This window comes from Etheostoma cragini, chromosome 3 (genome assembly GCF_013103735.1).
Source record: "Etheostoma cragini isolate CJK2018 chromosome 3, CSU_Ecrag_1.0, whole genome shotgun sequence".
In the NCBI taxonomy this organism is placed as follows: domain Eukaryota; kingdom Metazoa; phylum Chordata; class Actinopteri; order Perciformes; family Percidae; genus Etheostoma; species Etheostoma cragini.
Window position 1 is genome coordinate 5076461 of NC_048409.1, and position 26105 is coordinate 5102565.

The 26105-nt window shown below is 40.3% G+C and overlaps 3 protein-coding genes across 14 annotated transcripts in view; all 3 read right to left on the bottom strand.

The window, feature by feature from the left end:
• Nucleotides 1–520: 520 nt before the first annotated feature.
• On the bottom strand, nucleotides 521–5824 carry n4bp2l2 (NEDD4 binding protein 2-like 2). 2 transcript variants are annotated; one of them, XM_034866571.1, is made up of 6 exons: nucleotides 5689–5824; nucleotides 4374–5386; nucleotides 3215–3339; nucleotides 2151–2239; nucleotides 1979–2055; nucleotides 521–892 (listed from the first exon to the last, which is right to left on the bottom strand). In XM_034866571.1, the coding sequence occupies exons 1-6, from the start codon at nucleotides 5689–5691 to the stop codon at nucleotides 721–723; spliced, it is 1479 nt and encodes a 492-aa protein (XP_034722462.1). In that variant the 5' UTR covers nucleotides 5692–5824; the 3' UTR covers nucleotides 521–720. The 2 variants fall into 2 exon arrangements, with proteins under 2 accessions (XP_034722462.1, XP_034722461.1); XM_034866570.1 differs by lacking the exon at nucleotides 5689–5824 and adding an exon at nucleotides 5477–5512.
• A 377-nt stretch (nucleotides 5825–6201) lies between these two features.
• Nucleotides 6202–23138, bottom strand: brca2 (BRCA2 DNA repair associated). The gene is made up of 27 exons (XM_034866146.1): nucleotides 22976–23138; nucleotides 22550–22648; nucleotides 22072–22305; nucleotides 21797–21860; nucleotides 20885–20937; nucleotides 20761–20789; nucleotides 20536–20641; nucleotides 20396–20451; nucleotides 18914–19006; nucleotides 18117–18783; nucleotides 12715–18015; nucleotides 11875–11973; nucleotides 11692–11761; nucleotides 11150–11616; nucleotides 10866–11056; nucleotides 10566–10753; nucleotides 10253–10423; nucleotides 9621–9993; nucleotides 9385–9540; nucleotides 9144–9291; nucleotides 8961–9070; nucleotides 8672–8870; nucleotides 8389–8555; nucleotides 8131–8269; nucleotides 7284–7540; nucleotides 6808–6951; nucleotides 6202–6720 (listed from the first exon to the last, which is right to left on the bottom strand). Exons 2-27 carry the CDS (start codon nucleotides 22602–22604, stop codon nucleotides 6364–6366), a joined length of 9894 nt encoding a protein of 3297 aa, XP_034722037.1. The 5' UTR covers nucleotides 22605–22648; nucleotides 22976–23138; the 3' UTR covers nucleotides 6202–6363.
• Nucleotides 23139–23901: 763 nt separating this feature from the next.
• frya (furry homolog a (Drosophila)) overlaps nucleotides 23902–26105 on the bottom strand; it is a 63441-nt gene continuing 61237 nt past the window's right edge. For 7 of the 11 annotated variants that reach the window (XM_034866217.1, XM_034866179.1, XM_034866172.1 and 4 more), the window contains 3 exons: nucleotides 25739–25849; nucleotides 25437–25642; nucleotides 25089–25347 (listed from right to left, as the gene is read on the bottom strand). In XM_034866217.1, coding sequence (XP_034722108.1) covers nucleotides 25089–25347; nucleotides 25437–25642; nucleotides 25739–25849 — 576 coding nt within the window. Of the gene's footprint in view, nucleotides 25348–25436; nucleotides 25643–25738; nucleotides 25850–26105 lie in introns of all 11 variants that reach the window. The other 4 variants (XM_034866226.1, XM_034866187.1, XM_034866165.1 and 1 more) reach the window with 1 other exon arrangement.

The following is a 26105-nucleotide window of genomic DNA, read 5'->3' on the forward strand; positions in this document are numbered from 1 at the left end:
TACATACATATATATATACAGTATTTATTGTGCTTTTATTGTGTTATCTAGTTATTCTGTATTATCATTTTGTGCAGTACTTTGGAAACCTTGTGTTTGTTAAAATCGTGCTATATAAATAAAGTGGATTGAATTGGATTGAATCAGGGGGATCATTAAACAGTATGAATTTAAAAGTATAAATTAAGTACTGCTAACCAGTCAGAAGCAGAGTATGAGTTCATTCTAGCAGTTAGGTGTGTAGTTGTAACATCTGTTACAAAGTGACGAGTGTTTGTCTCTGACGTAAAGGCTGGACTGAAGCGTTAATATAGCGTTGCCTTAAAAAAGAAACATGTTGGCATAACCAAGAGGTATGTCAACTATAAAGCTTTGGTTTCATAGTTGATGATTTTAGGGAATCAAAAAACACCGAAAACTATTTTAACAACCAACCAACATGAGGCACTTGAGGACAACCTGTTGCTTTTACCATGTTGTTGCATATTGTCGATAACACAAACGACATCTGAAATACATGTCATGAATAAAAAAATGCCAAATATTTAATTATGAAAAGTTCAGAAAAAATAAATTTCTTCTTGCTTTACATACATTCACAGTGTACAAAAATAATTGATTAAAAATGGCATAAAAACAGTGGTAAACAATATTTACGCCATTAAAAAGGTTTTGTTCTTCAGGGCAAATTATTTGGCAGGTTTAAGGTCCTGTGAAAAACTAAGAGAAATCTGGGGATTTCCTCCACATCTGCTGCTGCTGCTCTGGTCCACGTCTGTGGTTGACGTGCGGCGGGTCTGGAGAGCTCATGACGATGTCTACAGATATGGGAAATGAAAATCGATCCATCATCTGGGCGATCTTCTCCTGAGGAACACCGTGCTTATTCCTCCTGGAGGGGAAAACAGTGCAGTGGACTAACGTAAGCTTGTTGCTTAATGAATTAATTAATAAAAGAAATCTCTCTTTTGAACAATTATAACAAATTATATATAAAATGTATAAACAAATTAGGAAAAAAAACATAAAAAACATAAAAAAATGTCATTGTAACACTCGACCCCTTTGCAAAAGCCCGTCGGACTGATCGCCCCCCCGTGTTGGCCAAAATAAGTGCCTCGGAACACACCGAAGAGACGCCAACTGTCGACTGCTGATTGGACATACGCGTCACGTGGGCCTGGCTTCTCTGGAAGTTCAAAGCCAGACCGTCATGGCGGCTTGTTCAGAATTCAATCTCATATTTTATTAAAATAGTTCACAGAAACGTGTTTCTGAAAACATTTTCTGGAGAAATCGGCCTTGCAGCTGCTGAATCTGACTTCATTTCAGATCCACAAAGGTCAGTTTAAAAGATTTTCTTTAGATTTTGAGCAACTCTAGTCACGCTCATCCCGCTCCTCATTTCCTGTTAGCACTCCACCAATCAGATTGGTCATTTGAGTCCGACTGGCGGCAGTAAACGCCTTCCGACCAAGCATGTCAGGTCGGCCAAAATGAAGGCCGACGACCCCTCGGACGGACGACGGCACGTAACACACCAAACGGACTCGAGTCAGCGACCTCCCAGACTTTCCGACGGCCGATTATCGGGTTGGTGTGTCACGGCTTTAACAGGTCCACCCCCCCAGTCTTCACCACATCCAAATCAGTCAAACAAAATACAAAAATACTACTCCAGTTTACGTCTTTCTTTATCCAGAAATTGAGATAAGGAAGAACACACCAATCAAATACATGCAGCAGTAACATCAGCGTAACTCTCTTTGGGCTTTTTCACTTTGTAAACCTCTAACGTGCACAGAAAAGATACATAACACAATAAAGGAAAGGGAAAAAGCCAATAAAAAACTTTATGAACACATCTACCAGATCTTTAAACTTTAAGTTGTGTCATTTTAAATACAGTAAATTAGTATGCTGAGCCCTGGCACGTATACTTAATACGATAATAAAAAATAAAATAAAAAAATCATACTTCTCCAGCTCATAAGGATCAAACTTCCAGCTGGTGTCAGGCTCACAAAAGTCCACTTTGTATCCTCTCTCCAAGGCCTGCTTAAAACATCGTCAATTTGATTAGGATTAATGAAGCTGATGTGGTACACTATAACCAACACACTCAATTATAGTCAAAATCCTATACCCACCATTTTGACATATGGCTTCATTTCCCATGCTTGGGTGTTTGTATTGTCAATAATAATAGGAGATCGACCATCATGCATAGCTGCTTCCGCTGAAAGAGAATTAAACCAAGAATACAAAGAACAACTGAAATCATTTCTAGCAAGTAAAAAAAAATAAACAATCTAACCAAATTTCCATCTTAGAAACATGTTCCATTCATAATGCATCCACTTTATTAGCTCATAGGGCGCCTAATGCTGTGGGTGGGGATGACATTTTCCCAGCAGGCGGAGCCACTAAACTAGACTTTTTTTTCCTGTCCTAAACCAAAGACCAGGGAAACTACTCTTTATGTCTTTAAAAAAAATAAAAAAATAATACTCTGACTGTGAAGAGACGCAGCAGACGTTCCTGATTGTAGTGTGACAGAAATGCTTTTGTGACTTATCGCGCTGAGCATCCGAGCCACGTGAGCATATAAGGAGACGATAGGCTCGTTGGAGATGAGTCAGGTCTGCGAAGAAAATCAATCACCTGGCGATCGCCGTCCGTTTCGTGCCGGTTAGATTTGTGTCCGACTTGCTGACGTCATGCACATGTGGGCAACGGTAACCTCACGAGATCAAGGCGGCCGCAGGTTTGAGTCGCGGGGAAACACCGGCCTCTTAGCTGATTTCAAAGCTGATTGGTTCAGAATTGACTCAACACGAAGACGTTTTATAATCTTTTTATTGATTTGGAAATGAAGGCGTTTGAAATACTATTTGTCTGATTTAAAGGCTTATTCTGCACAAACATGTGTAACATCAGAAACAGATTGTGCGTAGAGCCTTTTGAGAGCTAATTTGTCTTAATACAAACAACTTGAGACTGTGTACCAGCTGATATTTGGGTCTGATAAACTGTTATCGCAATTGGACCTAACAGGATTTTGGTGTTTCTGTGACTTCCTGTTCAGCCTGAAGGCTGCTGCAAACATCTATACTTTGACAGTGGATTTTTGTCACCTCCCCCTGCTGCTGCCGCCGCCTGCTCTTGTCCACTTCGCAGGCGAGGCGCAGTTTATCTCCAACGGGTCAAATACCTCTGATCTGGTTCCATTCGTGTGCTGCTCCAAGGAGGCCTGGATCATAGCAGTACCCATCTCTGTGAACAAAGTAGTCGTCCGTGCTCAGTATGACCCCACGGGGACCAGTGGAGAGCTGCTCCCTGCGAGAAAGATAGCACACAAATGTACTATGAAAATGAATGCTGGGCGATATGACCAACACCTTGTATGACATACATCACAATAAAGCATGTTTTCTGGACATTCAATAACTGGTCCATATGAAATTACTAGAGCCCGACAGATATATCGGCAGGCCAATATTATCGGCCAATATTAGACATTTCCCAAACCATCGTGTATATACAGTTTATACACAGTATATATATATTTTTTTAAGTAGTCATTCATCAGAATCATTTATAATGATAAATAAATAATTCTGATAAATTAATTGTTTTATATGACATAAAAACAGACGGTCAACCATGTTGCGAGTGTTGGCGTTGCGTGGTCTCACCAGAGAGCGCTCTACGACGTCGGCAACACTGATCATTTATTTATTTTTATTTTTTTGTCTTTTTTGTTCAAAGGACTTTAAGTTTCATATCTTAAGTTTGTATTATGATACATTTTATTTTGCAGAACTTTAACATATTTTTGATGTTCTTCTGTTCTACTGTGACAATAAAACTAATTATTACATTATTTTAGTGAGAACTCATAAATAACTAAAACTAACTAATGTTAGGGAAATCTGATTATGTTTTGTTACGCGTTTCTGGATTTTTGAAAATCATTTTTTAATATATATTGGCCGATTTATAGGATTTTTACATAAACAAATTTTTGTTTCAGTCTTAAAAATCCAGTATTGGTCGGGCTCTAGAAATTACCATCTTGATAAGCTCATGTTTGAATTAAATACTTGAGACTGAGTCTTTTCTGATTTTATTAAAAACTGTAGTGCAGAATGAACATTATGTGCAAGGATCAGAACGTAATGTGTCGTTCAAATGATGTAAATATTGCTTTAACTCAGTTCGGCCGCTGGTTTTTTTGGACATTGCACAACAAACAATATAGAAAAATATATGTCATATCATCTAGTCCTTGTGAAAATAATATTCAAGCTGGGAAACTGAGTTTTGGATTCATTTAAATTGACAATGCACTAACTCAAGATTAGACGTACCTGGCCAGTGTTGATTTCCCAGATCCTGGTAATCCCCTCATCAAGATCAGCACCAGGGAGGTATGGTACGCATTAGTGGTTTCAGGGGGTCCGCAGCGATGCTCCCACGGCTCATTTTCTGAATCATATCTTTGGCACCTGTCATAATCTTCACCAACCTGACAGGATTCTTCTTTTCTATCTCTGGACCACCCAACATTCATATTATCGGAGAGTGCATCATAGCTCCGTTTGTCCCTGTCAAAGTTGTGTCGAGAGTCTCCATAAAAGCCCTGAGACGGGTTACTGCATACATTCGGAGGTGGGTAGTGGGAAAACGTTGGGAAATGGGAGTCCTCTTGATGCTGGTTTGGTGTGCCCAAACTGCTCCTGTTAGGATTCACGTGTGAGGGCAGGTTTTGTGGATTTGGGAATGCAGATGGGGGTGGCGGGCGATGGAATGGAGGCCTCTGAAACCTTGGGTTAGGTGGTCTGTTCAAAGTTTGAGGAACACCCCATTGGTTTGGTGCAGATGGCCTCGGTCTTCTGGGGTAGTATGGCTCATTTTGATACCAGTGTGACCATGGCTGTTTCTGCCCACTGCTTCTCTGGTAGCCGTCTGTTCCTGCAGACTTGCTTGTGTAAAAAAAGTTCTCCTCGCTTCCATCCTGAGTCTGTTTGCTGCCAGATGTTTTGGGTGGTACGTGGGGTGGCACAAAACCTGCATTTTGTTTCCCTGGGTTACCGCTAGCACCATCAGGCGTGTCGATCTTCTCGAGCTCTTTGTAAAACTCACTCAGGGTGTCTTCGATGTCAGACTTAACGGTGGCTGCTTTAGGAGGAGGAAATGCTGGACCAATGAATGTGGTGCTTGTGAGTCCTACCTTCTTTAACACCCGCTCCCTCACACTTCTGTCTGCACTGCTGGAGTCTTTGCTCACTAATTTAGCGCTTCGTCCATCTTCGGTTCTTCCACCCACACGCGGCTTTATTATGGCACGAGAGGTAGTACAGGAGGCTCCAGTGTGAGACATCTGTAAAACAGATTAAACTCCCTTATTGGACACATTGTTCTAATACAAAACTACTAACTATAGCTAATGAGCGAGTTATTTCATTATTACCGTTAAGTGACGTGAACACATTGTCACAGTTTATGTGAACAGGTTAAGTTACTTTAGCTAAAACTGAAACTAGCTAAGACCTATAGGTTAGCTAGCTAACGTCAGCTCACGAGCTAGCTAACGTGACAAGCGAAACTCTGTTCCGTTAAATTATTTACCCCCCTTCTACTCTATTATGAATTAGAGTAAATTTCACTATCATCAATACTCACCATATATACTCAGAATGCATTCATAGAAAAAACGACATTAACAAAAGACGGCCAGCACACAATTTCCACATAGCAAGGTGCCTTGTGTTTACGGAAATGACGTTGGTAGTCTTCTTCTTATCCGCATTGACAGCCGGGGAACCAAATGTCAGCGCCATCAGCTGGACTAAAAGTGTGTGACAGAGACGGGCATCACCCAAAGATGCCAATATGATTCTAGTCTTGTATAAAATCTAATTAACGGTGTTTCTTCCATGCCTCTTACTTTTCTTTCGTGGGCTATAGTGCTATCAACCTCAAAGTAAAAAAGAATCATCCTATTAAAATTAAATTTAGCTATGCTAGCACTTATAATCAGCTTTTTGGGACTAATTTACTGACACTCATCCTAGTTATTAACCTTGTGATACTAGTTATTACGTTCACTATTAAAAAAACAAACGCAGATAATCCTTTTTTGTTTTCAACTGAAATTTACAGACAAAAAAGGAGACTGAAGAATGTAGATATGTATAAAGTGATGCCATGATTTACTAATGTGAAGTGATTTCACTTCTTTAATGGGTCCAATGAGACCACAAAAACAACACAGAAAAACAACACAGAATATATGCCGTAGACAGCTTTTACATTCACTCATTTGTACAGTTTTGTTTTTACAGTTAAGTTACACTCCTATACTAAATTCCCACCACGCAATGCCTGAGTATCAATCATAGCCAGTTCTTCGTCATTCACCCAATCATCCTCCACGGGTGGATTGATAGGTTTGCAAGCTGGAGTCTGTACAGTTTTTAAAGTGCAAGGTGTTCCAGACCTCCGAGGGGGGTTGAATGTCTTATTTATAAATGGAGATGCCACTGAGCCAAGATGGGAGAGAGATGGTGGAGAAGGGATGCGAGACAGATAGTCCAGAGCTCTTTTCCTCTTCAGGCTGACGGGGTCTTTCTCTGACAAACAGTTTGCTGCAGGAGGTTTCCTACTGACCGGTGTGAATGCTCCAAGGCTTCTGACTGGCTGCTGAGGGGTCACCTGCATAAAAGGACACATTATTAGTTTTTTTAATCAATAAAAAATGGTTATTTGAGAGAAATGCTAACAACAAGTACATAAACTCACACTTGTTCTTGTGTCTTGTCTTCTGACCGATGCAGAAGCTGGGGTTCGTGTTTGCAGAGCTGGAGAGGAGATGGACTTTAGGCCATCAGATTGGACCAAATGTGAAAACTTCTTCTCAGCAATTTGAAGGAAGTTCTCCTGACCCTGAAGAACCAAGATAAAAATGATAGTTATGCCATTTTCATAGTTTACAAAATTGTAATGTAAAGAAAACAAAAAATGCAGAAAAGTAAGATAAGTAAGCTCTTCGTGGTCCAGGTCACTAACCAGAAATCCTTTTAAACAATCCTCATCTGATCATTAGATGATTAAATACATATGGCACACACACTGAACCGTTATACTGTATGTCTCGTGTCTGTGCAGTTTTGCATATGTTTTATGGAATGCTGTTTAAAGAAAGTTTGTTTCTTTTCAAGTGTGCAACAAGTATGCAATGAAGCAGAGGTGTAAAATACTTGACTTAAACTTTGTACCTGGATCAAGTTTTTGAGTTGGCTGAGGGATTCCTGCAGATGTGCTTCCTTGGGGTTTGTTGAGAAGAGGGTCAGATCTCCAGCGTACACAACGGGAGTGGGAGATGTGGACTGACCTCTCAGCTGCAGGTTGCTCAGGGCCAAAAGGACATGTGGTTTTACCAAATCTTCCAAGCCAGCCTGAGCAAGGCTGCTGAAACAGCGCACTTTCACAAAGTTCAGTTTCCCATCGGTCAAATAAAATGCAGGAGAGAAACCTGTTATCAAAAGCACAATCAATCATTACGATAACATTTTACTGTAACAATACAGTTAAGGCAGGAACAGTTAAAGTGCTCATATTAAGCTAATTTTCAGGATCTTAACTGTATTAAGAGGTTGTACCTGAATAGGTTTATATGGTTTAATTTTCAAAAAATACCATATTGTTGTTGTTCTGCACATTGCTGCAGCTCCTCTTTTCACCCAGTGTGTTGAGCTCTCAGTTTTAGCTACAGAGTGAGAAATCTCACTTCTGTTCGATCTGTGTTGGGAGTCATACATGTGCGCTACCTAGATAAGGACTACTAGCCAGTCAGAAGCACAGTATGAGGGTGTGCCACGCTAGCAGCTAGGCGAGCATTATAACGTCGGCTACAAAGTGATGAGCGTTTGTCTCTGAAGTAAAGGCTGGACTACAACAGAGCTGTTTGTGAACATTTTCTGTTGGAGATGGTAAGTCCATTTGGGGGGGGACTTTGGGCTTTTTCACTTTGTAAACCTTCAACGTGCACAAAAACATATATAAGGAAAGGGAAAAAGCCAAAAATCATATTATGAGCACTTTAAGAAAAAAAGATGCTCTTACCCTGCCCATCTACGATACTGATGACATATCCTGTGAGATCAATTTCTCCACACAGCGGCTGGAATTCTGGGTTTTGAAGATCCACAAAACAGGTAGAGACCCTTGGTTGAAAACGTGTTGCTAACATTTCCTGAGAAGCCTGAATGATAAAACAAAAAAAAAGGTATTAAAAATCATCAATCTGACATTATCAATAATGGATCTGGAACTCCATATGCCCACTCAGTGTGCTCAAGATAAGTTAAGATTCTCCAGTACCTGTAGGTCCTGAAACTGTGATTTCTTTGTCCCAGTCAGCTGAACTGTTGTGCTACAACCATGTTTCTTTCCATCCGACGTGGTAAGGTTGTAGACTTTGTATCGACAGCCTTCCTTCGCTAAAGACTGAAGATCCGAGGAAGGTCGCCAAAGATTCAACTGGTAAACTTAAAAACAAAAATGTAATCACATTATACGAAATCAGTATTTGAAAACACAATATAATATACATTAAAGTAACCATAGTACATTTGAAATGAATTTAAAAACTATACAGACGTACCACTGCCTGGTTGGTCCATGGAGTCAGCAACGCACAGTCTCCACACAGGTGTAACCTCTCGCTTGGGACAAATACCTTCGCTGTCCTCTGCACTTTCTAATGCTCGCCGGTAGCGATCCTGCAGTACCGCCTGCTTCTTCTCCATGAGAGAACACCGGAAGGTACGCAGAGTCTCCAACTGCTCTTCACTCAAATGAGCCTTGAACATGCAAGTGAAATGGACGTGCAGTTAAAACTTTATTCATAAGAGAAATGAAGTAAACGATCTGTAAAGCAAATTTCTCATCACCTCGAGGTAAGCTGGGTCATTCCCCACTGCTTCATACAGCTCATCTCCATCTTGAAGTCTTGAAATCTCCTGTCGGGTGAATGTCCGTCTTCTATGTTGAGGTTTATTTCCTGAAAATTACAATTTTGTTAAAAGGTGTTCATTTTTAACCCATACCTAACTTGCTGAAAACAAGATTCCTACCTTTGTCCTCCTTTTCAAATTCAGCTTGAATCTTGGCATACAGGATCTCCAAAGCTTTTTGTTTGTTGCCGTCGTATCGTCTCGCCTCCTTCTCCTCAGCACGATCAGAACGGAACACCACGCCTCCGTCTGGTTTCCTCTCCATCCACTGGAAAATGTGACAATCATTAAGTCAAAAGAAATCATAACATGAACTTCCAGGACTAAAAGAAACAATATAACAATGAACGACAAAACACACCTGGATTGGGTAGCTTCTCAAAATGATAATGTCCACACATCCTACTGGTCCTCCGTTGCTGTACAAACAAGAGACAGGAAGCAGGAATGGCCGTGGATCCCTGTGAAATCCCAGCTTAGCATCCCATCGAGTGGGTCTGCTGCTATTGGCGCAAATCTAAACACGTAAAATATTAGTTAGCCGAGTTGTTACCTGGAAAGATAGAATAACCTGAGCCCTCGTCCCCTTTAAAGTACCTTTAACATGAGAGATTCAGGTGCCTCCAGAGGGGAGCAAGCATCTTGAGAACCCACCAGCTGAGCTCCATGGATGATCAACTTCCCACCGACAGCCACTCGCCCTTTGTTAAGCATGGCAGTCAAAGGTTCATCCAGCTGGGCTTTAATGGCGTACCATCCATCTGTCAGCCAGACAACTGCAGATGGGTTTTCAACCTTGGCATCAGCCCCTTGTGGAGTCTTAGTGTCATTGAAACTTTGTCTGTTTAGGGTCTGGCCCCTGGAGACCACCCCGCAAACACAGAGGACCAGGGTTTTGGCTGATGTGTCGTCCTTTTCCATAATTTTTCTCAGAGCCGGCCTGCGACTGTTGTCCACCTCTACATCATATCTGATTCACATTAAAAAAAATATAAACTTTTATGTCACATAAACTACAGTGTAAGTTTAACTAAAATATATAAATGTAATAAAGTCACTGCCTGATATAATTAGCCCAAAAGCGTAACTCATATATGACATTTGGTTCAGGAACATATTACACACATTTTGCAAAAGATGTGTGTGGGTGTCTAATTAATAAGCGCATGATAAAATTAAGCTCAACAACAAGAAGACAATGAACTAAACTAATGTGGACTCTCACGTACCTGTACTTCAGTTGTAGGAGGATCTGCTCTGGGGTGAGACAGAGGCTGCCCATTGTTTCTGGAAATGATCTTTCCATGGAGGCCTGCTTCCATACAATCCATCGGTAGTGATTGTACACCCACCCCTCACTGATCAGTTTAGGGTCCACACCTGGGGTGTCACTTAATGCTCTGTAGACAGTGTAGAAAAAGATGATATTCAGTACAGTCCGCCTGCATTTGCCGATACCAAGATACACCTGGTTTCTTAAACAATATAACAGGTTCAACATTCCAAAGCCTGATTTAAAGTAAGACTGAATAAAAAAAATACCTATGAAACTCTTCTTTCCCTGCAGTCCCATCATTGCTGGGGATCAGTAATCCTCCATCAGCAAGCTGAACACCACCGCTGTCTATAAAGGCTTCCTGTTTGAGGAACTGCCGTAAATTGAAGCGGAAAGATTCTGCAATCTCACTGGTGATCTCATACACATGCTGATGGACTCCACGTCCATACAGCTGAAAGAAAAACAAAAAAACAAAAAACATGTCAAAAAGCCGTTTACATGACAGGGATCTCCTTTTTAACCACATGCAACAAAATTGACTGACAAACAAGTTCTGGTCTTGCCTGTTTTTGAGTGTATCTCCTAGGAGGCTTTCCATTGACTGCAGCTTTTAATGGTATCCTCGACACTCCTGATGTTTTGATGAGAAACAAACTCCCCGGCAAAGGTCGAATGGTCTGGCGCTTCTTTTTCCTGATCCTCATGTCTTGCATATCTCGTGCCAGCTCTATATTATGAAGATCCTGAAACATGTCTGTAGACCATGAACACATAATTATAACAACTATTTTATGCAGAGTATTGACAGTGTATCATACTGACTTCACCTCTAAAAAAGTTAGTGCACCTTGGCTTGTAGACACTGGGTCCTCCACCCGTGACACCTCTGCAGCAGAGTCCACGGATCCACAGCTAACCGTAACGGTTTGATTAATTAGCGGATTATCATTTGTAGTGTCAGCTGAGACCACCGTCTGAATGTCTTCTTTGCTGTTATTAACAGTTACATCTGTATTGCTTTGTGTTTTTTTAGTGGGCGGTACATAAGTGTTGCTGTTAATGGGTGTTACCCCCTGGGGTTTAGAGGAGCTCTCTTGGACAACAGTTAATTGCTTTTTGAATGGAGGAACAAAGGAAGTAGGTGTTTTTGCGTTCTTAAGCACTGGATTCTTGTGACGCTCTGTCTTTGCATCCTTGAGGAACGGAGGAACAAACACTGGCAACTTGGAATGTGCTGATCTGCTGTCTTCTGGGGTTGATTGTTGTGTTGATTTTGTCTTTTGCAATGTGGTTTCCACATAATTCTTTCCATTCCTGTTAGACCAAAAAAACAAACATTACAAAGTGCTGATAACGTGTATCAGCGTTTGGAAAACATGGCCAACTTACCTGTCTGGCCTGGTGATGTTTGGATGGAGAGAGACGCTGTACTTGAAAACCCTCCTGTCTTTCATTATATCTTAATAAAGAAAGAACATTTTAAAAGTTATTTAATTTATACTACAAATACATATATGATGTATTCTGGGTGATGTATTATTTTGCCAACTTGTTACAGTGCTGGTGATTTACCATTTGGAAAACTTTTGTCCGGATGGAGGGTTGAACCTCTTGGGCCATCGACAGTTCTGTCAAATTCTTCCAGTAATCTTCTTTTCAGGGGAGGCTGACCTAGGATATTCCAAAAGACAGTAAGGCAACCGTTAATGGGTTAATAGCCATGCTTGTAACAGATAAAAGTCACTGCTTAAGGTTAGTAATACACAAGCTTACTTGGTCAAAACGAATGGTTTATGGCTTTTTCTTTTGCATTATATTTGTCTTTTCACACCAGAAATGTGTCTGACACGATGCTGCTGCTCCTGCTAGCCTTGTCTGTACACATGTATGTTTCCAATTGATAAAATGAAATAATAGCGTGTTCTTCAACTTTATTTTGTCAATAATTTTGTGTTTGTACATTTCTTTGCACATGTCGATATTTCATTCTGTACAGAATTGACAGGTGCAATATGTGAAAATCAATATATATATTTTATAAATTAGATTTATAACTGCATTTATGTCAAAACCTTGAGACTTTCAAACATCAAAATGTCATTTATTAATTGCTTTGGTTTTATTCTAGCATGCGCACGTTTTCAGCGAGGCTCAGCTGCGCCTGAGACGTGGGTGTCACGTTGGCAGTGTGTAAGCTCTAACCTGTTAACATAAATACGGACACGCCACGCAGGCAGTGTGCAGGAGCCCTTAGAATATTCAATGAAGCTAAACTGGTTAAGATGTCGGCCTATGTAATGATGTTGTTCTTAAAATTATTTTGATTCAAAACAATCTGAAAACTCTGAAACAATCTGCGGATTAATAAAAAAACAACATTATACATTTCTAAGTAGTAACACAAACACTAACCAGTCATATCTGGGTCTTCGACTGATCTTTTCCTGGGTCCTTTTTGTTCCTCTGCAGATCTGTGGCTGAATCCCGGGTTTTCTTGCAGTGGCACATTTTCTAAAGTCATTGAGAGACTTTGGCCAGCTACACTTTCATCCTCTAACAAAGCTTTAGTGCAGTCCAGAGCTTCCTGGGCGAAAAACCTCTGCTGGGTTTCAGTGCAGCCACTTAGGTTAAGTGACTGAAAGTTTACAACTGAAGACTCTTGTTGCCTTTTGACATTAGATCCCTCACTGCTGCTTGTCTGATCTATTTCACCGTCCAGCACACTTGACATTTCCTCTTCAGGGCTGAGATAACAATTCAAAGTTCTTTTCACATCTTTCGCTTTTGATAGATCTGACTTATGGGTGTCATGTGGGCTTGTTGAATGTGAGTTTGAGTGACACTCCCCATCGGCCAATTCTGTCATAAGGTTTTTTGCTTTCAACAGACTTTTCTGTGACACGTGGACTTTTGCTCCCCCTGCAGTTGTGAAACCACAATGTTTTTTCTCTGTATTGTCGGCATTGTCTTGTTTCTTGTCGCTGTTTCTTGTGTCTGGAACAGCTGGGATCTCTGCACTCAAGCTGATGTCACTGAAGAGAGCTTTTGCCTTCTGGAGGGCCTCAGATGAAAATGCTACTGGCTTCCCACTTGCTGCAAGAAATCCACTATTCCTGGATATTGGACCAGGGACTGCCATTTTGGAATTAGTTGGTTTTAGACAGATTGTATCCTCAACTTTATCACATTCATTTAAAAGTTTTTTTGCTTTCTTTACAGCTGCAGATGAAATCGTAACTCCTTTGCTACTGGCCATTTGAAATGCACCGTTATGTGTTGGAAAGATGTCTTCTTTGTGTTTCAGTTGTTTGTTTGTGTCCTCAAACGTAGCACTTTCATTCAGTAGAGACTTTGCTTTTGTCAGTGCATCATCTGAAACAGATACTTTCTTCCCACTGGCTGTACAGAACCCAGCACCTTTGCTCAATTCAATGTTGGCGGAGGAATCAATTGAAGTTGTGCACGATTTAAGAGAAAGTTGCCCTGTCATCAAAGTTGGGTTTCCATGTAAAGAAGGTGCTTTGGTGGAATCCAATGTGTTCTTAACATCATCTTTGTGAATCTCCATGTCATCAGGATGCATCATCTTTTCATGGTTTACAACCAATCCCACGCTCACATTTTCAAACTCAGTGCGCCCACCTCCAGGCTCTTCAGGCATTTTGATTGACACCTTGTGATCTTTTTTAAATTTTGAAAGGTTTTTCTTCCCAATGCCACTTCCACTCACAGATGCTATACTTTTCTCATGTTTTACTGACATGGCATTGTTATCATCCATAATGTCACAGTCCTTGAAGAAAGCCTCTGCTTCTTGCACTGCTTTTGTTGAAATAGAACCATCATCAAACTCTTCCAAAAGGTTTTTTGCTTTCAACAGACTTTTCTGTGACACATGGACTTTTGCTCCCCCTGCAGTTGTGAAACCACAATGTTTTTTCTCTGTATTGTCAGCATTGTCTTGTTTCTTGTCGCTGTTCCTTGTGTCTGGAACAGCTGGGATCTCTGCACTCAAGCTGATGTCACTGAAGAGAGCTTTTGCCTTCTGGAGGGCCTCAGATGAAAAGGCTACTGGCTTCCCACTGGCTGCAAGAAATCCACTATTCCTGGATTGTGGACCAGGGACTGCCATCTTGGAATGTGTTGGTTTTAGATAGATTTTATCCTCAACTTTATCACATTCATTTAAAAGGGTTTTTGCTTTCTTTTCAGCTGCAGATGAAATTGTAACTCCTTTGCCACTGGCCATCTGAAATCCACCGTTATGTGTTGGAAAGATGTCTTCTTTGTGTTTCAGTTGTTTGTTTGTGTCCTCAAACGTAGCACTTTCATTCAATAGAGACTTTGCTTTTGTCAGTGCATCATCTGAAACAGATACTTTCTTCCCACTGGCTGTAGAGAAACCAGCACCTTTGCTCAATTCAATGTTGGCTGAGGAATCAATTGATGTTGTGCACGACTTGAGAGAAAGTTGCCCTGTCATCAAAGTTGGGTTTCCATGTAAAGAAGGTGCTTTGGTGGAATCCAATGTGTTCTTAACAACATCTTTGTGAATCTCCATGTCATCAGGATGCATCATCTTTTCATGGTTTACAACCAATCCCACGCTCACATTTTCAAACTCAGTGCGCCCACCTCCAGGCTCTTCAGATATTTTCATTGACACCTTGTGATTTTTTTTAAATTTTGAAAGGTTTTTCTTTCCAATGCCACTTCCACTCACAGATGATATACCTTTCTCATGTTTTACTGACATGGCATCGTTATCATCCATGTCACAGTCCTTGAAGAAAGCATCTGCTTCTTGCATTGCTTTTGTTGAAATAGAACCATCATCAAACTCTTCCAAAAGGTTTTTTGCTTTCAACAGACTTTTCTGTGACACGTGGACTTTTGCTCCCCCTGCAGTTGTGAAACCACAATGTTTTTTCTCTGTATTGTCAGCATCATCTTGTTTCGTGTCACTGTTCCTTGTGTCTGGAACAGCTGGGATCTCTGCACTCAAGCTGATGTCACTGAAGAGAGCTTTTGCCTTCTGGAGGGCCTCAGATGAAAATGCTACTGGCTTCCCACTGGCTGCAAGAAATCCACTATTCCTGGATATTGGACCAGGGACTGCCATCTTGGAATGTGTTGGTTTTAGACAGATTTTATCCTCAACTTTATCACATTCACTCAACAGTTTGGCTTTCCTGAGAGCTGCAGATGAAATGGCCACTCGTTTGCCCCTGGCTGCATGAAAGCTCCCAATTTTAGATGGTCGAACCTGAATTTGATTGTTGAGATGGCCTGTTCTTATAGCTTCTCCTTTTTGTTTCGGTTGTTGGTTTGCGTCCTTAAGTGGATGAATTTCATTCAAAAGATGCTCTGCTTTTTTCATTGCATCAGCTGACGTAGATACTTTCGCCCCACTGGCTAAACAAAATCCACCTCCATCGCTCACTTCACTGATGGCAGAGGGGCCAATCCTCTTTGACGTTGCGCAAGAGAGAGATGAATGTGCCTTTGCAGTCGAAGAAGTGTTTTCACTGAAAGAGGCTGCATTTGTTAAAGCCAGTGTACTCTTGACACCAAAATTGTGACTGTCCATATTATGTTGTACAACTTCTGTATGGCGTGCAGCTGGACCACCATTCACATTTTCACACTCATTAATTGGTTCTTCAGCAAGGTTTTCTTTTATCCCTTGACCATTTATACCTTTTGGAAGGGTTTCCTTAAGACTGACACTTTCAGGCAAGGGTATGCTCTTTTTAGGCTTAACTGACATGCCAGCATTACCGTCGATAACTTCACAGTCTTTGAAGAAAGCATCTACCTCTTGCATAGCTTTCGCTGAAGTAGAAATCCCTTTCCCATTGGCCATCTGGAACCCCCTTTGATGCGTGGTTGTGTGCATTATGCTGCTGTTCAAAGTTTTTAGAGCATCTTCATCTCCGCGTGGTTTTCTGTCTGGACAGACAGACTCCATCGCGTTGGAAAAACAGCTCTGAACCCTTTCTCCGGGATCATCTGTGAATTTTGAATTATCCTTTTGAAGATGCAAAAGGTCACCAGTGTGATAATTCACACTGCGCTTATGCAGGGTTTTAGAATTGGTTTGTTTGTCAGGTGGGTTTTGACTTGTCACAAGATTCTCCTCTAAATCTGCAAACAAAGCTCTAGCTTTGCTCAGGCACTTTTTTGAAACTTTCAAAACATTTCCTCCTGCAGTCTTGAATCCCACACCCCCAAGCATTAAAGGATTTTTGATCTGTAGCTGGCTTGTTTTAGTCTGCCCATGTCTGTCAAGACTTATGGGTTCAGCTGACAGAATACCGCCACTGTCTTCAGAGATGTGCTTTGAAGAGAAAGACACATCTTCAGGAGAGGAATTCTCTGTTTTCATTGCACTCGACAATGGCAAACCTGTGGATTTACTTGTGATGTTAGATGTGTCACTGTTTGGTTTACCATCTGAAACTAAGGCCATTTTCTCATGAATCACAGTTACGGCCAGGTGCTTTTCAGCTTCCGAACTAAAACTGTCATCAAAATCTATACCTGAAAGAAAATCCGGGTCAAGCTCTTTGTCAACTTCTTTGGGGGGCGTGGCATTATCTTGACAGTGTGGTTTCAGCTTCGCGGTTTTAAACTGTGTTAATTCAAACTGGCTGTCTGCTTCTTCCAAGAGAGTGCACAGCTCAGTCACATCAGCTTTCTGTGAAGCTGTTAACTGGCAACTGACATCCGCATCTTTTTCACTTAAAGATAGTGGTTGGTTTGAGTTAATGGTTGGATTTTTCGCTGATCCATCACTCATGCTCATTTCAACTTTAGTATCATGTGCACATTGTGTAGGCTGGTCACTTAAAGTCATTTCTTCCTTAGTCTCTTCTAACAGACGTTTGGCTCTCTCCAGGTTGGCTGAGTAAATGTGTATACCCTTATTTGAAGCGGTTTTGAATCCCGATGCATGGACGGAAGGAAGATAAACTGTTTTCTCTAGCAGACTCCCATGAACTTGACCATTAAGCGGAATGCAATTCCTTTTATCAACAGTTCCTTTTGCATTGCTGGGTAGTTGTGTCTCGCTGCCGGGACGCAGTGTCTGTCTTTCCTTGATTGCACTGGACAGCTTGCCATGCATTTCAGCTACTGGTAAAATATCATCCAAATGTGCTTCTCCGTTTCCTTTATGTGTAGATGTGAAAGGACTGGTCCTGTCGATATCAGTCTTAAAGCCAGTCCACTGTTGACTTTGACTATTGATCTTTGAGCTTGGAAGAAGAAACGATGATGTGGCCACATGAGTGTTATCTACAACAGCTGACTGGAATCCACTGTCAATTATCCCGCCCTCATCAATGGGGTTGTTTTGATTAGTGGTAGAAACCTGTCTTCTGTTACTGACGGCATCACAGTCATAGTGAACTTGCATTACTTTCTTCTTAGCTTGTTTCAAGGCTGACAGACAGGCTGATGGAGAGAAGTCATTTTGGGGAGGATCCTCTGCTATTCTACTTAGTTTGACGGGGTCTGACATTTGACTAAAGTCTTGAGCAAAATCTTTACAAAGCTGCGACATGTCCAGATCCGGGACTTTTGCTTGTACAGAGGGAGGTAGATTTTCTTCAGCGAGATTTCCCTGTTTTTGCATCTCATTCTTCCCATTACTGCAACCGTCTGCTTCATCTGGGGATTTCCTCAACTGCTTCACATTAACTTCTTGTCCTGAAATGAAGCATGACAAAGGACCAGTTTAGTCATTGTGGAAAAGGGTTTTGAATGTATCACAGCATTTTAAAACTTTACATGCATGACAAATGTATTACCAGAGAAGTCCGGAATCCCTGGGGATGAGTCCATTTTCCGAGACGGTGTTTCTTTTTCTGGAACCTGCGTTTTTGAAGTCTTAACAACAGAGTACACAAATGTTCTCTTTTTCTTAGTGAATCCAGAGTCTGTTAGTTTCTTCGGTGGCATGACTAGCTGGCCAGCATCACTCTGCAGTTGTTCTCTTAAAATATTGTTTTCCACTTGTTTAACAGGGGTATTATGATGGAAAGAAGTATCCACAGTACAATGTGAAATCTCAGATAAACTCAGTGGAGACCACTGGGTGATTCCAACCGTTCCAGTTTTTACTGGTGGGGGTGAGGGAAGCCTGCAAGGCGCCTGATCAGCTGTTCTCTGTTCACTGGACGCAGCACTGCTTGTTGGTGAGGTGTCCGCAGAGCTGCAGTCATGTTCTTTTGTCGGGAGGATTTGCTTTCTTTTGATTCTTTCAGTTTTTACTTTTCTGAGTGCTGAACTACAGTTGGTAAAAAATATAGAGAGATCATTTTCAGCGCCATCAAGAACACTTGCTATAGTTCTGCGTGTATCTCCATCCTCAATAGCATCTGGTAGTGTCTGTTTCCAAACAGTGTCAAGATGATTCAGTGAACTCTGGGGGGAATGGTGGGAATCTGGATTCTGGCCAGGCTCAGAGAAAACACCTGTTGATCACCGACCAGCAAATCAGTAAAAGTTTGTGCAATATAAATAAGATAATCTGTTGCAATGCATAGTCTTGTAATTGATATTCAGAGCCACTGCAACATCTTGGATATTTGCAAATGTACACTGTACCTTGGTGAAAATTAGGTATGTCCTTCTTGTTGGGCGACACAACTCCAACTCTGGATGCATTTGAAAGAGAAGGGAAAAGCTTCCGTACCAACTGAGAAAGACAAGATAGAAAAACTGAGATTCAGAAGCATTTTAAATGCTGCACCTGCTTGTTTGCTGTATTGGCATGTTTCCACGGTTGGAAAAAAATGTAATGAATACTGGGAACAGAGGACCCTCCACTTTAGAGAGTTGAAAAAACAATCCTTGAAAAAATACACAACTCTCCTTCCTGTGATAGACATGGGCTCATGCAATTTAACACTTGGATTTAACCAAATCCTTAAAACAGACATTTTTTGTGTAAAGCCAGAGAATGCTGCCAGCTCTATGAATACTTGCATGTGCTTGCCACTATCTTATACTATTTAACTGGACATATCCCAAATTGCCTTTTCATGCCAGGTGGTTGAAGGATGTCACGTTTTAATCAAAACTAGAGAAAATATTTTTTTCCACAAAAAGGAAATCCGATACGCATGTCATCCCCCCTTAATCTCCCCCCTACTGTCTTAAACTAGCCTGTCAATAAAGGCCTAAAATGCCAAAAACAATTAAAAAAAAATAAATATGGACACATTTTAAATCCCATCTTTCTATGGACCCCCTAGAATGAAGATTTAAGTGACTAAAGGTGCCGCCTATTTGCAGGTATGTAGGGTCCCATGAAATAAATGTATCCCGTACAGGTCATTACTTGTTTCAAATAAATGAATACATTGTAATTCCTATACTTCATTATTTTATATTTTCAATGTATGGTAAGCAGGTGTATGTCTGTGTATGCTGTAATGAAGTTTTTTCCATGCGTGTGTGTGTGATGGGATACTTTTGTATGCAAATTGTAAGATTAAATTAGGGAGTTAAAAAAAAGAAAAAAACACATCAATGCTCACATTTTCTGCCTTTTTGTCTTCCTCATCTCGTGACATTTCATATAGTATGACGTAGGGCATATATCATGATATTCTTCACCAAATACCTTAATGTTGATTTTGTGACAATATTGTATGGTTGACTATTGGTGATTTAACTAAATAGTATTTACACAATGAGATTTTTGATAAATATATTCCAGAAATGATTTAATGACTTTGTGGGTAAAGGTAAATAATAAAACAGCTAGAACAGTCTGGTAAGTTCACAAAAGTACATCAGTTTACTGTAATGCAGCTTGTAAAACAAGGTAAAGACAACACTTACCATATTGCGATATTAAGATATATTCCAAAATCTAAGACTAATCTATCTAGTCTAATATCGTGATATTGATACACCGATATATTGCCCAGCCCTAGTATGACGTGAATAATTTGTAGAGTAAATACAGTATATTCTGTCTTTTACAGATCTTATAATGAAGTAGAAGCAGAGCATCTTTAACTCATATTTCAACATTAGAGAGAAATATGTGTGTGTTTGGGCTGAACGGAGTACTCACAACAACATTTTTTTCGTCAGAAAGACTCACTGGACAGGGACTCTCATCGGTTTTGGCTATAAAAATGAGAAGACAATTATTTCACAAATCACTTATAACGATATATTTTTTTTAAACAACCAATTGTGTAATTTGCTTACATAAAATCAAGGTGGATGGTGGTGGAGTATTCAGAGAACTGGTCCATGACATGTCACAATGAATCTGTGCTCCGAGACTTTCAGATACACGCTTGCCATAGCTGACCTGAATCATTCAAAAAGGAAATAAAAAGGGGAAACCTTCATGTAATCCATTACTCCACATTCACATACTGGCATTTGCTGAAAGGAAGAAAACATCACTGTAAGATTTAATATACTTACTGGGGTTTTTTGTGGAGTATGAAGCAGATCTGTACAGGTGGCAAACGCAAACAAATTAACCAGGGTGGATTCAATTGTTTGTCAAAGGTAATTTAAACAGACATGCAGATATGCTATAGCTTACCAAAACTGTCCTGACTCTGAGGGGGGAAACCTTCATATTTTGCACCTCGGCTCCTATAAAGAACATGATAGACATCTATAACTGCCAACAGAAGTGACAACACAAGTAACTTTGAGAAAAAATACCTTTAAAGTTATTCCATAAACACTTAATTGGTGATGTATAACGTATGAGTCTTTTCTCACAGAACAATTCATTTATCCCCAAGAGTAGAACATACAATCTATATTTGTTCCTTTCTTGCTTTAACTGAACAACCCTTTAGAATGCTTACAAACATTGAAATGAGAATTATGCAAAAACAAAGTTGTAATATTTACAGGTCCCATGACATGGTGCTCTATGTATGTATGTACCTTGGTCCCCTAATACTGTATCTGAAGTCCCTTTTATATAGACGTTAGTGGTCCCCTAATACCATATCGGAATTCTCTTTCCCAAAATCCAGCCTTGGTGCAGAATTTCAGCCACTACAGCCTGTCCCACAATGAGCTTTCCTTAGTATGTGCCATTTCTGAGTCTGTAGCTTTTGAGGAGTAAGGGGGCAAGGTGGAGGCTGGGGGTGTGGACTAGACCGACAGCCACTTTGTTAGTTAGACAACCATGAGGTCTCTCTCTTTTGGGTGGGCCAAATTCTCTGGGCGGGCAAAGCAGAGAAAGGGAAGGTAACCTTGCCCCTTGTGACCTCATAAGGAGCAAGATTCCAGATTGGCCCATCTGAGTTTTCATTTGCTCAAAGGCAGAGCAGGATACCCAGGGCTCGGTATACACCTATTACCATTTCTAGCCACTGGGGGACCATAGGCAGACTGGGGAAACACATATTAATGTTAAAAGACCTTATAAAAGGGACATTATCATGCCATGGGACCTTTAATAAACATATAGTTTTTCTTTAAAAACAGCACTCACCCCTCTTTTGACATCCGAAACAAATATGGACTTTGTGTTGCTGTCCATGGCAATGTTTCTTTTTCTAGGACGTACCACAGAGGAACATTATTTTTAAATGCATCAAAAAAGCTTTTCAATGCAGAAACACAAGTAGGTTATTACAATTTACAACAATGAATTTACACGATCCAATACAGCAATCATATTCCTGAAAAGGTTCATGTAATGTGCTAGAAAAAAAAATTTAGATTACTGTATAAATACATAAACTGTCAACTTTAATAATACATTACCTTGTTCAACAGCAAACGACTGCTCATCCTCAGTTTCAGGAGACACAACTCGCCTTTGCCTAAAGACTTTGGGGGTTGAAAACAGCTGACTTTCTACAACAGTTCTGTCAAAAGGGGTTTTAAAATGTCCCTCTTGGTTGGCACACAGGTCATCTTGATCAGAGGCATTTCCCTCGTTAGTGAACGTTTGAGCTGTCAGTGCCTCAAACCAGTCAGGGTCCAGGGGTCCCAGCTCTAAATCGGGACATTAAACATGATTAATAGAACAGTAATGACTACACAACATCCACACACTGAATGTTTTGTCTTTTGTGATGGCACAAAAGTACAATTTTCTGATTATGCAGTTGTATTTAAAGGGTGGGACACAATATCTGGATATCTGGTAATGCATTACAGTCCAGTCATGAAAAATGTTTGTGCAGCATATAATGTCCAAGTTATTGTGATAAAGTCATTGACATAACTGTTGTCTTACCTTGCCAGATTTCATCTTTATATGTGTCGTACATGTTTTTTGAGGGTAAATCCATTCCAGTTGATTTATGTAATCCCTAAAGTTTGTTATGTAGCACACCTGAAAAGACAACAACGTGACATTGAAACCAGGCTCTTATCTCAATTTAAGCTGAATGATAGCTTAGCGTTAGCTGCTAATTATCTACACTAGCTTACGGTAACGCTTGGTAACTGAATAGTAAAACTGCTTAGGACAACTTCTCGAAAAGTAACGTTAGCTAACGTTTGATTCACAGCTCTAACACATGTTATAGTTAGCTGACAATGTCCAGAAAGCATAGCTAAACATTACATTGACAGCTAACGTTAAGGTTACCCATTCACAAAAAACTCCGGGACGGCAAAAGTGGATTTAACCTTTGAAGTTAATGTCACTCTAATTTACCATGGTAAGTGTACGAGAGTGTTGACTTTCATATCGTGATGACACTCCTGACAAAATGTTGCCGGCAAATAATTAAAACCACGATGATAGAGAAGTTTTAATAAGAGTCAAACATCCACTTTGCTGCGCCTTCTTCGAAAACAAACCTCGCGCACCGGAACTCCGGAAGTCCGACTTCAAAATAAGAGTCCGGTAGAGACGGTTGTATCTTCTAAATACGGAGTCATGCTTCTAAATAACTGAATATCCACAGAATCAAATACTTTGGACAGCTTTACTGAATTGTTTGGTATGGTATTTCACATACGCTCATATTAACCTATAGCATATAGGTGGGTCAGAAACATTTACTGTAAATATTAATTAATATAGTTTTTAGTCAGAAAACATGCACTTTACCTAAACAAAGTGTATGGTCGCCCCCTACAGGACCGTTCATTAGTAACAAAACCACATGCACGTTCCACGTTATAGTAGTCTATGGTTCTTCCCCCTCAGCATAAACCATAGACTGTAAAAGCCATTGGTATAAACAAGATAAAGACCTAGGTTATTATACAGTCTATTATGGAAAGAAGTCCTCAACATAATAATAATGACTAATACTAGGTCCTTATTCTCAACAGGTAACTACCATCAATATTATATGTTTGTATCTATAGGCAAGTATTTCTAGTAACTTAACGTTAACAGGTTCAAAAGCTAGGACACCAAAGAGACTACAGTTCAGTTTAGTTCATTTTTACATTTAAGGAGAGGGGACTTATTACATTAATATTGACTCTGTAGTGGGGCAATTATAATAATCAGAATCAGCATCCGCTTTATTGGCCATGTTTGCGTAAATAAACAAGTAATTTGACACCATAGTTCATAGGGTTTTAAATCAGTATAACAGTGATATCACACAAAGCACAAAATGAAACCATAGTTAACAAATGTTTTATTTTTATTGTTACATTAGTGTGCAGAACACCAAAGAACAGTACATTGCAAAGACAGCAGTATTTACAAGGCGAGAGGCTACACAAACCGTTCTTGTGGAATCTTTACAAATATGTAGCTATCTTTCACTCTACATGCAACTCAAATTGTAAATTCATAAAAATACATCTCATGAGTCTGAGCAAAGCCCCCATTGCACTATGTACAATAATTCAGTTAAAATAGTTTCTGTTTTGTCCATAAGCATTACTGTTACACTTTATAGTACATAGAATTTGAAAGCTTGGCAGGTTGAAAGATGAAACTGAATAGTTCTTTTTAACAAATCTAGTCTCATAAATGCATGTTTTTCTAGTGCAAATAATATTAAATAACTTACCTAATTGCTAAAAACTGCACGGTTAAAAAGGTACAGGAAGATGTTTTAAGTAACAGATAACTCACACATCAGCATGTAGTGTAAATTTGGGAGACATTACAGTAGTTTTGCAGCATGTAGAAGTAGTTAAATTTGAACAATTTCTGTAAATCCATAATACCATGTGTGATGGTTGTCAGGTTTATATATCACAAACACACACACACACACACACACACACACACACACACACACACACACACACACACACACACACACACACTGCTTTAGCCAAGTACTGAAGCCTCCCTTTTTCTTCATGAACAATATTCATGTTTTCCAATGCTATGATATTTAAATACATTCTTGCAGGATACAGTAAAGGTCTTCCACTTCAGTGTATGATTGCACATTTTCCCTTGACAATTAAAACAACATAACTGAAAGAAAATTACTTAGCTTTGGTATGTCATTTGTTAAATGTAAGAGTTGTTGACCTCAATCGCAAGTGGTCGCTTTGTGACATTTTTCATAGTTAGTGCAATTAAAGCCTAAGTTTCTTAGCAACAGCAAAGTCTCTCACTTAAAAAAAAACAACAACAGCAGTATTGCTGCACATCTAAAAATCTGACTTTATGTCATTCTGATGTGCTGTGAGCAAAAAGAGGAAAGGGGATTTGGTTATTCCCAGGAGAGAGCAGAGTGCCTGTTAACCACTGAGATGATAGCAGCAGCCCCAGAAAGGACCAGAGGCTAGGCATGGGACAGGGTGCTGTGCAGGAACGGGTGTCACACACTGCCGGACCACCATCAAAGAGTCGAGCCTGAAACCCTGGAGTCTGGGAGGAAAGCTGTGATGGCTCGGTAGCCGCGGGCTCGTCGGATCATGTCCCGAATCTCCCCGTTAAGTTCCATCAACTCAACAGAGATTTCTGTCAGGTCCTGTTTTGAGCCCACTAGAGCAAAAGTTCCTGTCTGACCCAAGGTTTGATGTCTGAAGGAGATGTTGAGTAAAGTCTGTACTTCATCCTCGGAGTGGCTGCCAAAGATGTCGTTAGGCCACAATGTTCTGCAATGTAAAAACAAAATGTTTTTCGTCTGGTTGGAGGCATATTTTTACCCTTATGTAAGAAAAACAAGCCTTTTTTATTTTCTCACCTGCACTCACGCATGAACCGAATGGCTGTGGGAAACTCGTTGTTCTTCAGACACTCAAGGATGGCCTGCACAGCAGTCTCAGAGGAGCTGAAGGTGGGCTCAGAGCAGGGGCTCTCACAGGCAGCAATCTCATCATTCGTCACAGAGGCTGCTGCTGCTCTCAGGTTGCTCTTCAGCTCATTTAGCTCTCTGGACATATTTGTCAGCTAAAGGTTAAGAGGGATTATTAAACAGGGAATTGATTAGAGGGTGGGTGTCATGGTTCCAAAAAGAGAAGACAAGCAAATGCATGATGTACCTACCTCAGGAATAGAGCTTATTACATGGACCAGTTCAATCAGCTTACAGTAGGACTGAAATAGCAGCAACAGCTGAAAGTGGAGTTTGTAGAGTCTGTGACAGAGCTCCAGTTGCTGAAAGGAAGAGGAAAGTGGTTCTTAGCAAAAGCCCATTTCAGTGGGCTAGGTTTCTCCTTCTTAGATATTAATTTCAGGTATAGTTCTGCATTTGGTGGATAATGAACTCACATACAACTACTGTAGAACTACTGGCAAACATACATGTCAGACCTGCTGTAGTTACAAAGGAGACTTTACAATTGCTGAAAATGGGATTACAATGGGCCAAAGTTTTCCGTTAAAAAAACAGAAAAAGACCATTAAAACAACA